This window comes from Prionailurus bengalensis, chromosome B2 (genome assembly GCF_016509475.1).
Source record: "Prionailurus bengalensis isolate Pbe53 chromosome B2, Fcat_Pben_1.1_paternal_pri, whole genome shotgun sequence".
Lineage (NCBI taxonomy): Eukaryota > Metazoa > Chordata > Mammalia > Carnivora > Felidae > Prionailurus > Prionailurus bengalensis.
This window is the reverse complement of record NC_057349.1, coordinates 43,985,147-44,003,677: the sequence shown is the minus strand read 5'-3', so window position 1 is coordinate 44,003,677 and position 18,531 is coordinate 43,985,147. Positions and strand designations below refer to the sequence as shown.

Genomic DNA, 18,531 nt, shown 5'->3' with positions numbered 1-18,531 from the left:
TGTCACTTATAATAAAAGGTCCTATTACTCTCTGTTAAGCTTTTTATGGTTTTTTTTTTCTTTCCTAATGACAATGCAGAGCTGTTAAAGAGCTTTAAACAGGGCAGTGGTATCTCACAACACTGGAGTCTTATAAAGATTACCTACAGTGAAGCACAGGGAAGTGAACTGTAAAGAGGCAAGAATGGATAGATGCATTTGATCATTCACTAGATGTGTGAGCATCTACCATGTGGTAGGCATTATTCTAGACGCTGGGGAAAAGAGCCGTGGACAAACCGAACAAAATTCTCATTCTTTGTTGAGGGATGAACAATGAACAAAGAAGTAAACCACATGGCATTTCAGATACAAATAACCAATAAGGCCAAGCAAGGGGGATAAGACGACCAGAGGGTGGAGAAGAAGAACGTATATCAATTTTAAAGATGGTGATCAGAGAAGGCTTCTTAATAACATCTGAGCAGCAGCCTAAAGAAAACATGAAAAAACAGACCTTGGAGATAATCTAAGAGAAAGTGTTCCAGGAAAAACAACAGTATGCATTATACCCCTGAGGTGACAGTCAGCTTCGTGCGTTAGAGGAACAGCAAGAATACTGGTCTAACAGGAGCAAGTGTCAGAGAAGTACAAGTCCAGAGGTGGAGAGCAACAGAAGCCAAGGGAGGGTTTTGAGCAGAGCAGTGAACTGATCTAAGCTATTCTTTACAAGGACTACTCTGCTTATTTGGCTGTGAGGAGACTATAGGGAGACAAGGCAGATGAGACATGAGACGATTGCATTTTTTCTGGGAAGAGATGATGATGGTTTGGACAAGGGAGTTGTGAAGCGCTGGTCAGATTCAGGACAAGTTTTTTGTTTTTTGTTTTTTTTTTTTATTTAATTTTTTTTTTCAACGTTTATTTATTTTTGGGACAGAGAGAGACAGAGCATGAACGGGGGAGGGGCAGAGAGAGAGAGAGACACAGAATTGGAAACAGGCTCCAGGCTCCGAGGCATCAGCCCAGAGCCCGACGCGGGGCTCGAACTCCCGGACCGCGAGATCGTGACCTGGCTGAAGTCGGACGCTTAACCGACTGCGCCACCCAGGCGCCCCCAGGACAAGTTTTAAAGGCAGAATCAACAGGATTAGCCAGCAGACTGTATAGAGAGAGAAGGAAAGGGATCAAAGAGGACTATAACATTTTGGGTTTAAACACTCTGTCTGTCAGCAGGGCTGACATTTTTGGAGATGGTGAAAATGAGAACTGGCCAATTTAAAATGTTTTAAGTAAGATGATGGATTGGTGACCTTGATGGGAGCACTTTCAGATGCAAGGTGGCACACAATGGCTGTAGGGTGGATATGGGGAGACCAGTTTGGAGGCTTTTGTAGTGATCCAGTAAGGGAAGATAAATTATACTTGGACAAAGGAGTGGCTCCTTGGACAAGAAGAAGTAGGTGGATGTGAGATTTAGCTAGGAGACAGAAGTGGCTGGACTTGAAGTGAAAGGAAAGAGACAAAAAATCATGCTTAGGTTTCTGCGTTGGTCAGATGAGAAGGTGATTTTATCATATTCTGAGATTGGGAAGAATGGAGAAGGAAGTGGTTTGATAATGAGTGTGGTTTGGATACAAAGCAATGTATTTGAGAAAACCTAAGTGAACATTCTGAGTAAATAACTGGGAACCTCGGAGAGGAATCTGAGCTACAAGAGATTTTGAAGCATCGAATTGAGAAACTACAATCAGACAAGATTCCTGGTAACCAAAATATCCACAAGTATGATACAGTAGACATGGATGGACTGAAATGGCAAAATAATAATAATAAAAAAACAGATTTGCTTTCTTTGAGGTTTATGTGATATGTGCCTACACCCCTCAAAAAGGCTATCTGTTAATTTCCTAGAATCATATAATTTTGGTCTTAGAAATGGTTCTTTCATTCATTAATTCATTCATCAACTGTTTAGTGACTACATGTAAGGGACTAGGAAAATAATGATAAATAAAACATGGTCCTTGCCTTCAGAGAACTCATAATCTAGTGGAGATAAACATATACTAGAAAGCAATGGAATGAGGTACAAGCAATAACAGAGATAGCACCGGGAACTTCAGAAACACATGAAAGGACATCTAACACAACATGGCTAGGGCAGGGTGGTTATGGGGTTCAGGAAAATTACATGGTGGAGAGACACTTCAGCTGGTGCTAAGTGATCTGCAGGAGGAAACTAGATAGAAGAGAGGGAAGAACAAAGTATGAGGTGAAGAACAGTGTGATACGTGTAGGCAGTGGAACCTTCTAGTTTGTGACTCTCTACTTCATTCTTTACTCCTCCATCAATGAATTGCTCAATTCCCCGAAGCACCAGTGGGATTGTGCAGACTTTCTGTGTTATGTGATGAAATTTCCACTTTGTTCTGTGAGGGATGAGAAGCCAGTGAAGGGTTTTAAGGGTCCCAGTACCATGTTCAGATGTGTATTTTAGATAAATCCCTCTGGGTATTGGGTACAAATAATGAGGACAAAGAATGACATCTGCTGGATGGCGGTGTCAGTGCTCTAGCTATGTGGCTTTGATGGTGAGTGTTGTAAAAATGGTGGTTTTAAGGACACTATGGTGTTATGTATTGGGGGGGGGGACACTTTTAAGAAATATTTAGAAGACAGAAGCAATTGGTGACTGAATATCAAAGGTGAGGGACAGGATGAGTTAAGGAAATGTTCAGGCTTCCAGCCTGGGGTGCCTGGCTGCACAAGCTGGGTTATACAGCAGTAGGAGCAGGGTTACTGGGGGAACAATTTGGACAGTCTGGATAGAGTGATTACCACATGGTTACATGTGCCACTTTGAGTCTTAGGGGAGGGTGTAGGTGGAGAGGAGACCTCAGAAATTATTTAGTCTTAATATCCTTATTGTCACAATTTGCTTGTTTTAGGAAATCCTTTTCATAGATCACCATGGAGAAAAGTAAAAATGCTCTAGGGAAAATATTCAATTAAAATATTAACAACATAAAATAAGACTGTTGCCAATATACATTACTAAAACTAATAAAAAAAAATTTCATTTTCCCCAATGTAAGTGCTTAACCTTACGGTGATCAAGGCAGTATGACTTCTCAGAATTCAATAAAGTTTCCATTACCTCCCATATTCACCAGTGCTGCTCTTTGTATATTGGGTACCCAGCCTGCCCAAAGCCCACGTATTCCTCCTTCAGATAAGATTTTTGCAAATGCATGATGCACACCACGAAATCTATAGGAAAAATAATAATTAAACATGAAAATTCTATGCATTTCTGTGCATGGAATGCAGCTGGATGAGCTTTGCCTATAGCTGTTATGATTTGGAGTAAAATAACATCTTAATTATCCAGAATTGTTAGAAATTAAAGCAATCCATATAAGTCAATTTCCAAAAAAAACCCATTTTTTTTAGGGAAAAAAAGCTGACATTTGACTTAAACATTTTTTTACTGAAGTCTTTATCAACTCTCATCCTCTTCTCAGATTATTAAGCAGGTTAAAATTCCTTTCTTGATATTTAGTCATCAACGCACATATTAAATCCAGGAGGGAAGCTATCAAATGTCTGGGTTCATTTTACTAGTACTCCGTGAGACCTGCAAATTTTGTAATTTCACCAAATAATGTTACAAAATCAATCGCCAAAGATTCTCAGAAAGGAAATGGCATTTTTAGCCCAAAGAGTAGGGAGGGTAATGTCATAATAAGAGTTCTTAAAATTGAGTACTTATGGCTTTATACAAATTTACTATCCTATCCTGATTTTGCTCTTGTTTATGGTACACAAGTAAAAAATGAGGCTGAACCATGAATCAAATCTGGAAACCTCTGTTATAAAATAAAAGTCTGGGTTTTATATAGTCAGAAATACCTGGAGTTGTTCCATGCCTCCTTTACCATTACTAGCTGAGTGGCTTTTACTTAGGCATTACATTCCCTAAGTCTCAGCAAAAAGATAGTATGACATATTTACTGGGCATGCATAACGGCTCTTATGCTACATGGGAAGTGATACTCACAAATGATGGCCCTCGTAGCTAAAATCTGTTGTGCACTTATTAAGCACAAGACTTTTTATATACATAAGATAAATTTTATTCCTGAAAACTCTATGAAATATGTATTAATATTTCAATTTCCATCTGAGGAAACTGAGGCTCAGAGAGGTTAAGGAACTTGACTAGGGTTGGAGCTAAAAGGTGGCAAAGGCTGGATATGAATCCCAGGATGTGTGACCCCACGGTTGATGTTCTGTACATGAAATGTTTTACTACTACATCAAACCAAAAATTTCTAACAGTGGAGACAAGGGGGAAAAATTGAGGAGATTAGTTAAAAAGTCAGATTTTTCTGGATCCCAATAATTCTCTCCATATATCCAACCATGGCAACATAGCTGTGCCCTGCTGCTTAGTAATTAACTCAAAGTTGTTACAAGAAAATCAAATGGGCCCTGGGATTCTGTAAACTGCTCGGTTAAGTCAGAGTGGTACCCTTTTGTCCTCTGTGGTGGGTGTCCTCTCTCTGTCTGCAGGGCTCAAGGGGGATGTGGACTGCCAAGCCCAACCTCATTTTTCACGGAGCCAGCTGGAGGAGGGGCTGAATGGAGAGCAGTGGTCAGTGGTGGGCTCTCGAAGGGGCCGCCAAAGCCTCCTTCCCCTCTGGCCCAGTCACAGACCTGCAGTGTTCAGAGGAGCAGTCCAAGGCATCCTGCACTTTTCCTCTTTTCTGAGAGAGGTCTATCAATCTCTCAGGTTTTGCCCTCTTTCCAGGGAAACAGTCCAAGTGGTGTTTTCATAAATTAACATAAAACCTTTGAAGAAAGTCAGACTTCAATAGAGTAATGCCATAGGAGAATTTTATATCACAAAGTCAAAATGAAAACCTTCCTTCAACTTGGGGAAAAGAGACGGAACAGAATTAGGGAAGTGGAAAGAACTTGCAAGGTCAGTCTTGCTATTTCCCTTCTTTCAGGGAGAAAGGGAATGAAACCTAGCTTTTAGACATGGATGAGCCAGGCAATCTGTCATGCAAACCTTCTGATATTAACCTTTTCAAAGATGAAAAAACAGAGACGAGGAGTGCTAAGTGACCTCCACAGCACTAACCCATAATGGCAAAACTGGGATTCACACTAGGGCAAATTTTGGTGATCAGACGCTATATCAAAAGCTGTAGCAGGAGACAAGTCTAGCTGACTTGGCTGGGAAAAGCAGCTAAGAGCTACGCATGCATAGAATTTGTCTGGTAGAGAACACGTGCACCTTAACATGCAAAGAAATGATCCATGTTATCTCTCCTCTTAATGAATGTATCTTCCAAGCTGAAAAAGTCAGAATTAATGTCTCTACTGCACAGTGGATTGCAAAAATGCATAAATCATTAGGTAAGTGTTCAAAGTATGATGGGGGAGAGGAAAGGTATCAGTTAATTGGAGAACTTACCGCAAAGGCTTCCCTTCAAGTTTCCTTTTTCCTTCCATTTGCATCTGAACCTTCACTAGATCAGTTGGGTTGGCTAAAAATTGGCCAACAACACCAGCCATCATACCTCCAATCACTGACTTCCTAATTATGAAAGGAGATACATTTTTAATAGTTTCTATGAATTTCACAAATTTTGTAGTGAACAGTACCAAGCTGGTACAGCCCCTGCATAGGGGACTTCAGACAAAGCGCAGAAAACGAGAGACCCAAACAAATCACAGGGGAAGGCAGATGGTTTGTCTGTTTACTGAAGGGAGGGTTAAAGGACTAGAAGGAGTTGAAATTCAAATCTGGTTTCAGGGGCCTTCCATAGCCTGAAATTCAAAGGAAGGGCAGTTGCTTCAAAGACATAAATACGTGAACTGACCATTTAATCGTTGCTTAATTCTGACCACAGGGAAATAAAAATAGCATAGATGTAATCAGTCTAACAGACAGAAGCTGGTCAAATTTTGTAAACTACTATTTTAGTAGTTGCAAAGTTAAAGGGGTTTGAAAACTTTCCTCTCTTTGAAGAAGCTCTCTCTGTCCCTAGACTTTCTTCTCCTCACCTCCCAAAGCCAATAGCGATCATGTCTAGACTACTGCACTTAAACATGCTTTACCTTTTCTTAGGAGACAGGGGGTATTTTCTTTCCTTTTACTCTAAAACAGTATTAGAAGAGGTACAAATGGGTATAGAGTAAAAAGGGTCCCTATCACCAGTTCCCCTCCTCTGAAATAATCACAATTGCTAGTTTCTTCTGGTGTCCTGGACATAACAGTAATGCATTCACTGAATGCTTATTATGTCAGGCACTGTTCTAAGCATGTTTAAAAACATCATTTCATTCTTATGTCAAACCTATGATATTAGTACAGCTGTTACGTTCTCTTCACAGATAAGGAAACTGAGACATAAAAGCAGTTAAATGATAACTCAAATCACACAACTAGTAATCAAAGAAATTAATTAGGATTATCTGTTAGCCATTACATTAAGCTATTAATGGGAATATAAGTTATTATATTATATATTATATATAAGTGAGTGGAACATATATATCATATATAAGTGAGTGGAACAGCCAAGATATAACGCCAGGAAGTCTGAGTGCAGACCACCCAGTCTTTTTTTTTTTTTTTATGTTTATTTATTTTTGAGAGAGAGAGAGAGAGAGAGAGAGAGAGACAGACAGACAGACACAGAGTGCAAGCAGGGAAGGGACAAGAGGGGAGCGGGGGACACAGAATCCGAAGCGGCTCCGAGCTGTCAGCACAGAGCCTGATGTGGGGCTTGAATCCATGAACTGTGAGATCATGACCTGAGCTGAAGTAGGACACTTAACCGACTGAGCCACCCAGGAGCCCCTGGACCACAGAGTCTTAAGCATTAAGTTACAACTGACAGTGTACACACAAACATGTATGTATAAATACTCCTATTGAAAGGCATAAATGTAGAATGCCAGGCTGTATGCTGTTTCACACGTTGATTTTTCCCTAATAATATCTTTTAAGATATATTTTTCCTAATACTGTATCCCAAAGGTTATCAATTCATACAGAGCTGCCTCGTTTAAAAAGATTGTTTCAGGGGCGCCTGGGTGGCGCAGTTGGTTAAGCGTCCGACTTCAGCCAGGTCACGATCTCGCGGTCCGTGAGTTCGAGCCCCACATCAGGCTCTGGGCTGATGGCTCAGAGCCTGGAGCCTGTTTCCGATTCTGTGTCTCCCTCTCTCTCTGCCCCTCCCCCGTTCATGCGCTGTCTCTCTCTGTCCCAAAAATAAATAAACGTTGGAAAAAAAAAAAATTAAAAAAAAAAAATAAAAATAAAAAGATTGTTTCATAGCATCCCACTTTATGGACACACCACAATTTATTTGAACGGTGTAATGTTTAAAAAATTTGAAGATTTACAGGACGTTTGATAGGCCCTGCCAAATTATCTTCCATAGACTTTATATCAATCTCCACTGCCACCAGTGGCCTACCAGAGTGCCTGGTTCTCACGATCATGAACATGGTACACCATAATTGTCTTTCTCTGTGAGAATCTCATAACCATGGCCTCCTTGGTAATTGTGACATAATTGTAATTCTTTAGGCATCTGTCTCTATTACTGTGTGCTCAGTGATGGCAGGGACTGTATCTTTTTCATTACGATAGCCTCGGTATTAAATACAGAACTGGCATGCCATGATCATTCAATAAATACTTACTGACTGAATTAATTGTTCGGACTGGGTCAAAGGACATCAAGCCCATCCACCCTGAGAGGTGACTTCATAGTGAAATATTTCCTTTGAACCCCTTATCTATATCTTTCTCTGCTGGGGGGGGGGGGTGATTACAAAATGCAAGGACTATTAATCTATTCTATCACTAGTTCTGGGAAAGCAATTAGTGTAACTTAGTACATTACACTTTTTAAAAAACAGAGCCAACAGATTTCATCTGGAAGGTGAAATTCTGCTTATTGCCCTTTCCTTACAGTTGTGACTTCGACTTTTTTTTTAGGCCAGGAAAGATATTATTACAGACATCATTATTGGTTAGTCATATAAAACTTACCTCAGTCTTTCAAAGCTCTGCATTATGCTTTTCTGTATAAATATATCAAAATTTACCCACTTCCCAATTGATATTTACTTTTTTATTATTTTATTTTTTTTAGATTTTTTTAACGTTTATTTATTATTACTGACAGACAGAGAGACACAGAGCGTAGCAGGGGAGGGGTAGAGAGAGGGGAAGAACAGAATCTGAAGTAGGCTCCAGATTCTGAGCTGTCAGCACAGAGCCTAACACGGGGCTTGAACTCAGAAACTGCGAGATCAAGATCTGAGCCGAAGTCGGTCGTCTAACCAACTGAGCCACCTGGGTGCCCCGATATTTACTTTTTAAAAAAAATTACTAAATGGGTGATGGGCATTAAGGAGGGCACTTCTTGGAATGAGAACTGGGTGCTATATGTAAACGATGAGTCACTAAATTCTACTCCTGCAATCAACGCTACACTATATGTTAACTAACTTGAATTTAAAATTTAAAAATATATCTAATTAAAAAAGGAAAAAAATACTATTATCAACACTGCTACAGTCGATATCTTTGTGTGTGTGTGTGTTTATGCATTGGTACAAGTATTTCTGAATGTGATTATATCATAAAGGAAGAGTTGCTGGGTCAAAGGATTACACATTTAAACATTTTAACAGAAATTTTATTCTCAAAAAAAAAGCTCTCTAATAACTTATATTCCCATTAAGAGCTTAATGTAATGGCTAAAAGATAATTTTGATTAATTGCTTTGATTACTGGTGAGGTTGAACACTTTACATGTTTAACAAACACATAGTTTTCCCTTTGTGAATTTTGCCTGTTGATATCATTTCCCTATTTTTCTTTGTGTTTTTATGTTTTTAATTTATTTATATTTAATTTATTTATAATAACCTATTTTTCTGTTTCTGTTATAAACACTCTAAGTGATATGCACTTACATACATTATCTCATCTAATCGTACAAACACAAAAGCCTGATGGTAGGTATTAGTTCTACAGCTAAGAAAACTGAAGATAAAAACGATCAAGTAATTTAATCAGCTTACATATATACTAGTAGAGCAGGAATTTTTGAGCCTCTCTCTGTCTGACTCGAAAGCTCTTTTCTCAGTAGAAAGAGGCATAAAGGAGGTGCTCTGTAAGAGTTCTTTTAACATTAAAATATTAAATAATACATATAAAACCTTAATATACATATGTACATGTTTGTTTTATGCTGTATGCAGTAAACGCTCAATTACTTGAATTTACATTGTAATTATTCTTTATTTTAAGCCTATGACAAGGCAGTTGTGGCATAAATGTACAATTTTATATGTATCTGATGGGTAAACATGAAAGCCTCGGGGGCAAGAGCACAGACTATTTTCAAAACAAAACTTACCAAAGAGGATAATGCTTATCTTCACTTTTGCCAAACACAACTTCACGGAGATGTTCATAAGTGACCATGCGCCCTCCAGAGTACACTGTGTAACAGATCATTTAAAACGTGAATTCGGCTACATGTTTAATAAGACAAGAGGACATTTTGACCTGAGCTAGTGGATCTCTTTGGCTGTGTCTTTCCCTCATGCGCCCTATGCTTCAAACACGTGGGTTTTTCTTGATGTTGCTCTAAATGTGGCATGCATCAAGCCTCAGGCCTTCTCACAGGCTGGCTGATCTTTCTTGAATGGCTTCTCCCTTCTCTGCTTTGCTAACTCCTCCTAGTCCTCCAAGATTCAATTCAAAGAACATGTTGTCTAAAAAGTGCTCTGTTCTAGACTGCCGTTGCACCTGCCATGCTTCTCCTCTGTTCTCCCAGAACTACCCAGGCATACATCTAATAGGACTTTTATCACATTAATTGGAGATTAACTTGGCTTTGTTGCTTATCTTTCCATCAGACCGTGAGCTTTTCAGGGCAGGCTTTGTGTGTTTTCATTACTCTGTGTGCCCTCTCAAGGACAGAGCTTGGTACACAGCAGGGATTTTCCTTGAACAAACATGCATTAACTTCATCAGATGACTTATTATATTAAGGTAATTTTTCACTCAAGTATCAAACATATGACATGAATCGTAACTGGAAAGCCATATATGATGATCAACAAAATACAAATGAAAAGAAATCAGAACAATCATGGGAAGCAAAGGAGAAAATTAAAAAAAAAAAAGAATGGAAAATAAAAATCATTAAAATCAGTACATGGTATTCACAGAGAGCACTTTTCGTGATATTTCAGGAAGTCTGATCAAGGGTTTTAATGTATGCAAAAATATACGAAGCACCAAAACACCAACAGTCTCTGCACATACTTCTGGATAGCTCTTGAAGAATACACTCTTAACTTACTCGTCTGAAGAACTGAAACTTTAAAAATAATAAGCTGGTGAATATTAAGTCTGGACACTTTTCTGGTCAAAGGTCCCTACATATTTGAGGAAATATTATGAATGTAGAGGGGTAAAATGCCATGTCTGTCCTACCTCCTTTGATACCAAGTTTTACGTTCTCCCGTCCACAAGCTGAAAACCCAACAACTATTATGTTTGTGAGTGCCACTTTAGAAGCAGGGCAGAGAAGCATCTTCACTGGCTATGACATAGTTACAACTATTTTCCTGGAAGAATGACTGAAGGCCCACACAGGTAGTTAGGTAGCCTTGGAAACTGAGGCAAAAATCAGCTGCACTGCAATTACTCCATTGCCAGAATAGGATTAGTCATCCTTGTTTTCTTTCAGAGTTACCTAGTCTGTGACATATGGGACAGAGACTAGCGAGATTTGGCATTTAAGTCAAATAAGTTTTAATTTGCAAAGAACACGAAAAATTTAAATTTTGTGTTTTAAAGTTTCCAAAGTAGAGAAATGTATCGATTATTCATTTCTTTTCTTAAAAATCTTCAAATGTGGGGTGCCTGGGTAGCTCGGTCAGTTAAGTGTCTGACGTCGGCTCAGGTCATGATCTCGCGGTTCGAGCCCTACCATGGGCTCTGTGCTGACAGCTCAGAGCCTGAAGCCTGCTTCAGATTCTGTGTCTCCCTCTCTCTGCCCCTCTCCTCTTCATGCTCTCTCTCTCTCAAAAATAAATAAACATTAAAAACATCTCAAACATGTAGAAGAAGTAGAGAAAATGACTCCCTCTATATCCTTGAGATTGATCAATTGCTAACTAACATTTTTGCCATATTTGACTCATTTTTTTCTTTCTTTTTTTAAATTTTATTTTTTTATTTTTTAAAATTTATATCCAAATTCGTTAGCATCTAGTGCAACAATGATTTCAGGAGTAGATTCCTTAGTGCCCCTTACCCATTTAGCCCATCCCCCCTCCCACAACCCCTCCGGTAACCCTCAGTTTGTTCTCCATATTTATGACTCATTTTTTTCTTAAAGTCCATTACAGACATCATGACAGTTCATCCCTAAATACTTGTATGTGCATTTCTAAAAATTTAAGGTGATTGTTCCTTAATTGCCTTAAACTGGTAGTCAATTTTCTTCTTAAGAGAATATATATTCATTTTTCACATTAATAGGAAAAAAGCTACTGGTTTTTGGACACGGCTAAACACAAAAGCAGAGGACACAAACACAGCACTCGTAACAAACTTACCAGATGGAATCAAGATAAATACCTACGTGTCTGTAAATGGCAGGTGTCACTCCTTGCCAAAGCTTTAGGAAGCCTTCTTCTTGAACAATCCCTAGGGCTGTGCGCACCATGCCCCTATAGGGAGCCGACTCTCTTGCACCGTCTCCCAACCGAGCAAGAGCCGCTTCTCCTTGCATTTGGAGTCGAGTTTTTGTGAGATCGAGGGGAAAGGTTGCTAACAAAGAAAAACAAAATGAGGGGGAAACCCGCAACATTCACAGAAACCAACAAAAATTCTAAAATTCTAAAGTCATAGGTCTAATATTTTAGTCACTACAAGAGGGGCGGTTCTCAAATTTTAGAGTACATCAGAATCAGCCGGGGAAATTGTGAAAAAGTATTTATTTCCCAGCCCCATGCTTATGGATTCTCAGTAGGTTGATGGGGGTTTAGAAATCAGCTGATTCTTATGCACTCCCAAATTTAAGAATCATTGTCCCAGATTACCCCCCAGATCACTGGGGGTGGGGGGTAAGTGACAAGATTTGGGCTTTTTTTACTCAGAAATTTCAGCCTAAAATATACTTCAGTCCTTAATTTTTGCTTTCCCATAGGATTAACTTCAGATATTCATATTCTGTGATGCCCCCTTGACTGCAACCATGATTAGGGCACAATGTGACTTTTAGAATACTATACTACTTATGACAGGTTCCTAATAAATGCAGGTGAGCTGAATTCTATAATTTCATGGGTGATGCTCACTGACCCCAAGTTTGAGATATGGAAGATGTAATACAGAGTTTATAATGTTGTCTTTTTATACAAGGGCAGCATGCTCAACATACTTTCGATTAAGGCACACACTGAATCGTTTTTCCAGCACTAAGTTTTATGTATGGCCTCCTCACAAGTACCCACTGTACTTGAAAACAATTTTTCTAATAATTACATTTTGAATTCAAGCTAGACATTTTACCTTGAAACGATGAAGCTAACTGGCCCACATTAGGAAGATCAAGCTCATAACTTTATAGGCATAATGTCTTGAATAACTTAACCAGATTCAGAGAAGCTCATGCACATTATTGACATTACATGAGTCTTTTCAATGACCACCGCCTGACACAAAACCATAGTTACGCTTTTTCTAAGAGAAGACAGTAGGGGGGAAGGGAATATTAAATCTTACCACTGGTCTTTGGAAAAAATATCTTGCTGATAGTTCCCCTAAAACAGAAGTCGTTTGCATGAAGAGAATTTAAGCCATGCTTTCTTAACATATGAGCCCCGAAAAGTCTTATGATATGGGCACGTCTATACCATGTGCCTCTCAAAATAATTTTCGTTTACTTGCTGGTTACTTAAATAACGCTTCAGGTTCCGATCCTAAATTGTTTTGTACTCAAACCATCTCATACTCTGATTTCCCCACCTCTCATGCCCAGCCCCCACACCATTCTCCACAAATTTTTAACAAAAGGAAGGGTTCTGTGCCAAAGCCATTGGTCACAGGGGGAAACTATCAAGTTAAAAAACAAACCAGCAAACAAACGAAGTGCAAATACCTAATTCAGCAATCTGATTTTGCATGTTTTAAAAAGCCGATGAAGTGTGTCTCAGTAAAGGCAATGAATAACAAAAATTTCCCATCAGCTTTAGAAAAGAATGAAGAAAACATAGAGGGTCCAAAGGGCAAGAGTGGAGGAGCATAAAGGGCAAAACAACAGACGGTGCTGGCTCTGTAGGAAATACAAAATAATACAAACACCATTTTACAAGAGGACAAACTACCATTGCTTAATGGTAACACATCAAAGCTGTTGTTCCCCCCTCCCCCCGCAACAGGCAAGAAAATGAAAGGGTATTCTTAAAATGCACAGAGAAGGCTTCAGAGGGAACACATAGGCCCTCCGCTTACAAAATCCTTGGAAAGAACGCCACCTGCTCATGCAAGGGCATCCGAATTCTCTCCAGGTGGTCTCGAGTTTTCTCTGACTTGCTTATGCATATGTAACTGTCCATCTTCTACGCTCTTATGGTACTTGATATCTTCATTATTAATAATTAGCACAATGGAACTGTCTGTCTCTGCATGTGTCCCCACCCGCCTGTAAGGTCAGGGTTGAGTCTTTTAAGCTCTATCACCACAGTCTAGTATTGTAGCTATTATGATAATGTTGCAATTAATAAGTGTCCCACTTTGGACTTAGCATTTGACTTCTCAGAATCCTGCAAGGTAAACACAGTATAGATGAGCTAAGCTCAAGGAGGACAACTGACGGATGTTGAGTAGACGATCCGTAAGTGACAGGTTAATAACGTAAGTCCCACAAGTTGGTTCCACAACTTGGACCCAAAAGACAATGATCTAGTGAAGCTATGTAAGAATATGAATCAGATGATCTCAGTGAGGATGCAAAGTGGATTGTGTTTTTATTAGAAGGTCATCCTCGCGGAAGGGAAAAGGATTCCTACAGAGGAATGACCGCTCATGAAGCTTCCAAGAGTAGACACTCAGGCACAATGGCACACCTCTGAGGGAGACGAAATTGTTAGGAAAAGACCTTGGTGACCTCCAGTCCTCCTCGCAAGGCCGGCCTTGCCCCCGCCCTGCCACATCTGCCAGGCAGGTGTGCAAGAAGAGGGCGCAACCCAGCCGGCCGAACACCCCCGTGCCCCTCACCCCCACCCCCAGCGCGGCACCTCGACGACTCGCGGGGGAGGCCCAGGAGGGGGCGGCCGGGTACCTAGCTCGGCCACGGTAGCCGCGCAGCCCGACAGAAGGAACTTGCTCGCCCGGGGCCATCTCTGGGCGAGCGGCAAAAGCCTCTCCTCATCCTCTGGAACCGACATTCAGCAGCAAGACAGGACGACAATGCACCCCTTCTGGCCGGCGCCCCGCGCCGCGGCTGGCCTGCCCCTCTGCCAGGGCGGCCCGTCCTCAAGCGGCGAGCGGCGGGCCGGGGACCATTTCCCTCGCTCGGCTCAGTCAGGCGGCCCCGCGAACCTGCAGCCTTCCTAGCAGCCCCGGCTGCAGCGGTCCACCGGACTGAGAGCAGAACAACAACGCGAAGCCCACGAGGCTTCTGGGAAATGTAGTCCGCCGGGCTGCGCGCCTCTTGGGCGCCATTCTCCAATTGGCCGGGAGCGAAGCTCCCTCCGCGCCGCCGGCCCCGGTCTCCATGGCAACGGCGCAAGTTCGCCCCGCCCTCCGCCCCGCCTCACCCGCGCCCGTTCGGTCCAGCCCCAGCGTTTGGTCCGGAGTGGCCAGGGCAGGAAAGACAAGTGGAGGTGGGAGGAGGGAGCGATGCTGCAAAAGTCATCTAAAAATTGGGGCGGGGAAAAGAGGCTACAGTTTAGAAGGCAGACAAACTGCGGAAGTAGTAACAGACAAGTTGGCAGGTCCAGTAGGTGCACCCTCCCAAGAGGGAATGAGCAAGTGCCACGGCGGCAGGATTTTTACCTTCTCTGATTGTGGAAGGCGCTAGACAAAAACATGGAACTAATTTTCCCAACAGTGATTATAATCCTGGGTTTCCTTGCTCTTTTATTATTCTTTCAGCGGAAGAATTTGCGTGGACCCCCGTGCATAAGGGGCTGGATTCCTTGGATTGGAGCTGGATTTGAGTTTGGGAAAGCCCCTCTAGAATTTATAGAGAAAGCAAGAATCAAGGTATGTGGCCTTAGCAGGTGGGGTTTGCAGAGGAGGTAATGTTTTCTTTTTTATTTTCTTTCCCGGGTTCTCAAATGCAATACTAGAATACGGAGAACATACCTAGATCCACAGATAAAGACGATCATTACTCAACTATTGACAGCTATTCCTTATGCAAGATTTCTCGAAATAGATTTTTATTGGTTATGAACAGATTTTTATCAGCTCGTAGCTGCCCTTTTGGAAGTAGATACATGATTTATAAATGCTAGTTACTTCACCGTAGTTTAAAAGTTCTAAGTGTATACACATTAGCTAACAACTTGCAATAATTCAGAAACACAGAAGTGAAATACAGTTAAATTAAATTTATGAAAACGTGTAGTAAATGCGTGTCCGAACTGAGAGTAACACCAGGCTGCTGTAAAAATTGCTTACAAACGGTCTTTTCAAATTTAGCCTGCGCTGTATTTTCAGCTGGTGTTCTTATTTGATGATGATGAGATCCATTTTCACTGCATACTAAGATTAGTAATGTTGTTGTACGAGACGTTTTTGTCCTTAAAATAGCTTTTAAATACAGTGTATCTTTCAAAAACAGGATATAAGTTACTGCCAACTTTTTCCCTTTATTGCTACCAGTGCTTCAGGGTGCATTGCTGAATGTGTGTCGTGTGGTTGTGCTGTTGGCACTTATCCAGTTGTTTCCTCAGAATAAATTCCTAAAAGTGGAAGTGCCTAGTCCAGTGACATAAATATTTAAATTGTTTATATTATTGTGTTACCCTTGCAAAAAAAAATGTAACAATATACACCTTTTCCTTTGAGTGTTCGGGATTGCCTACCTCCTCATATCTAGCCCACTCTAGATACCATAATTATTGAGAGCCAGATATAGGAAAAATGATATCTTAAAAGAATGTTTCTTTGTCTCTGGTAGCCTTTCTTGGGCATACGATTTTAATAAATTTTAAGGAACGTTTTCACTGGCTTGTCTCAGAAGGTCAAGCAAGGTCAAAAAGATTATTGTTTTCTTCTAAAAGGTGTGTGATTTTGTATTCTACATTTAGGTCTATGATCCATTTTGAGTTATTACTTTTGTGTGTGTGTGTTGGGGGGGGGGGAGAGTCAGGGGTGAAGTTAATTTTTTTCCCCAATCTGGATGGTCTCGTTGTTCTAATTGTTCCACTCTCCTTTCCTCACTGGTTGCCTTTGCAGCTTCTCAAAAATTAGTTGACCATATACATGTAGATCTATTTCTAACCTTTATATCCTAGTCCATTGATTTATATGCCCACTCCTTTGTTACTAGTACACTGTCTTAAATACTGTAGTTTTATAGTAAGTGTTTAAACCAGGCAGTGATAGCCCTCCATATTTCTCTGTAATTGACTTGGCATTCAAGATTCTTTGCATGTTATTATAAGTTTTAGAATTGGCTTGTCAATATGTATCATAAAGACTGCTGAAATTATGATTGGAAGTTTGTTAAATCTATTAGGAAATTAGGGAGAATTGACTTCATAATAATATTAAGTCTTCAAAGCTATGAAGACTGTCTATCTCTCCATTTTTTAGCTATATAATTTCTTTCAGAAATACTCTGTAGTTTTTTGTGATGCGATTGTTAGTTATTTTAAGTATTTTATATTTGGAGGCACTCGTGGATAAAATTGCTTTAATTTTTGTTTTCCAGTTGTATCCCGTTGAAACATAAAAAATACAATCTGTTCTCTTTATGTTAACTTTATTCCCTGTGACTTTGCTAAATTCACCCTATTAGTTCTACTAGCTAATTTGGAGATTCCTTAGGATTTTTATACATAAACGATGTGTCTTATAAAAAGATAAATGTACTTCCTTTTTTTCTGATTTTTATGCTTTTCGTTTCTTTCTCCTATATTATTACCATCAGTCGGACTTATAACACGTTGTTGACTAGAAGTGGTGAGACTAGACAAGCTTGTCTTTTTCCTAATGTTAGCGAAAACACGTTCAGTATCTCACATTTGAGTGTGACGTTAGCAGTAGATTTTTCAAAGGTGCCTATTTCAGTCCTGACCTTCAATCCATACCAAGAATTCACAGATGCCACCAGGGAATTAAATAGTGATTTATTACCTGTTCATCTTTTCCTAACTGCCAGTGAAATCCTTATCTCACCTGGTTCTACCTCATCCTACACCAAAACAGAAGCCTTTGCATTTGTTTTAAAAGCTGCAAAGTATTCCCTAAATTATAGTTTCCTTCAACAGTGACTTAATAATTGACATGCAGTAGTTTGTTTCCCATTTGTATGTGTGAAAATGTATCCATAGAATGAATGATCAGATTCAAAGTATAAAAGCGTTTATAATTTAGAGTGAAGTAGGAAATCTTTTGAGAGTGCTTTGAGCAGAGGAATGATGGGATTTGATTTAAATCTTAAAGGTTCACTTTGGCTGCTCTGTTAAAAACAGGACTGTAAGAATAAAAGAAGGATAATTTGAAGGTTCTTTGCAGTAATTCAAACTTGAGGTCAAGTGGTTTGGAGATAGCAGTGGAAACTTGCGAAGCGGCTGGGTATATGTTGAGGGTGGAAGCAGCAGGATTTCCTGGTTAATTGCACGTGGTGTGTAGAAGAATGCGAAGGGTCCAAGATGGCTCCAAGAAGTTTGGTCTGAGTAGCTAGGGAATGGGAGTCCAGTGAGATCGCCATGATTGCAAGAACTTACTGGAAGGGAAGACGTTATCAGAAGTGCAGCTTTAGATACATAGGAGTTTGGAATGTTGACATCCAAGTGGAAATGCTGAGTTAAGTAGTTGGATGAATGAATTTGGAGTTGCAAAAGACGTCCCGTGATGCACAGGTTCAACCTCTTTTGCCTGTCTTCTATAGCTATCATTTCCCCTAAAATTCTTTTCACATAATTCTATTTAATATTTTTTGCATTTCTATATTGTATTGTCTTTAGACTATTTCCTATAGTCTCCTTTGTGCTTCTTGTAATTATTAGCTTTTATTTAGAAATGTCTTTATTGTTTCTTTCTTTCCTCAGTTCCTTTATCTCCTAATTTTCCTCTATTGTCTGGCTGTTTCTTCCATGGCTTCTTATGTTTCTTCTTTGCTTATTTCTTTCGCCGTTGGCAAAATTATTAGATTAATTTTTTTTGATTCCAAAACTAATTTTGCATTACAGGTTTTAGGTGCCCTATGGCAGAATGTTTTTGGTGAGTTACTTCATCTGTAAGGAAGT

General features: G+C 40.0%; 2 protein-coding genes across 7 annotated transcripts in view; one reads left to right on the top strand and one right to left on the bottom strand.

The window, feature by feature from the left end:
* Positions 1 to 14,710, bottom strand: part of SLC25A27 (solute carrier family 25 member 27) — a 29,370-nt gene extending 14,660 nt beyond the window's left edge. For 2 of the 6 annotated variants that reach the window (XM_043591591.1, XM_043591592.1), the window contains exons 1-5: positions 14,388 to 14,707; positions 11,681 to 11,872; positions 9,441 to 9,525; positions 5,468 to 5,590; positions 3,140 to 3,252 (exon numbers count right to left, since the gene is read on the bottom strand). In XM_043591591.1, coding sequence (XP_043447526.1) covers positions 3,140 to 3,252; positions 5,468 to 5,590; positions 9,441 to 9,525; positions 11,681 to 11,872; positions 14,388 to 14,493 — 619 coding nt within the window. In that variant the 5' untranslated portion in view covers positions 14,494 to 14,707. Of the gene's footprint in view, positions 1 to 3,139; positions 3,253 to 5,467; positions 5,591 to 9,440; positions 9,526 to 11,680; positions 11,873 to 14,387 lie in introns of all 6 variants that reach the window. The other 4 variants (XM_043591596.1, XM_043591595.1, XM_043591590.1 and 1 more) reach the window with 3 other exon arrangements.
* Positions 14,711 to 14,910: 200 nt separating this feature from the next.
* LOC122489590 (24-hydroxycholesterol 7-alpha-hydroxylase) overlaps positions 14,911 to 18,531 on the top strand; it is a 94,928-nt gene continuing 91,307 nt past the window's right edge. Inside the window, exon 1 of the mRNA XM_043591588.1 lies at positions 14,911 to 15,313. Within this exon, the coding sequence (XP_043447523.1) occupies positions 15,137 to 15,313 (177 nt within the window). The 5' untranslated portion in view covers positions 14,911 to 15,136. The remainder of the gene's footprint in view (positions 15,314 to 18,531) is intronic.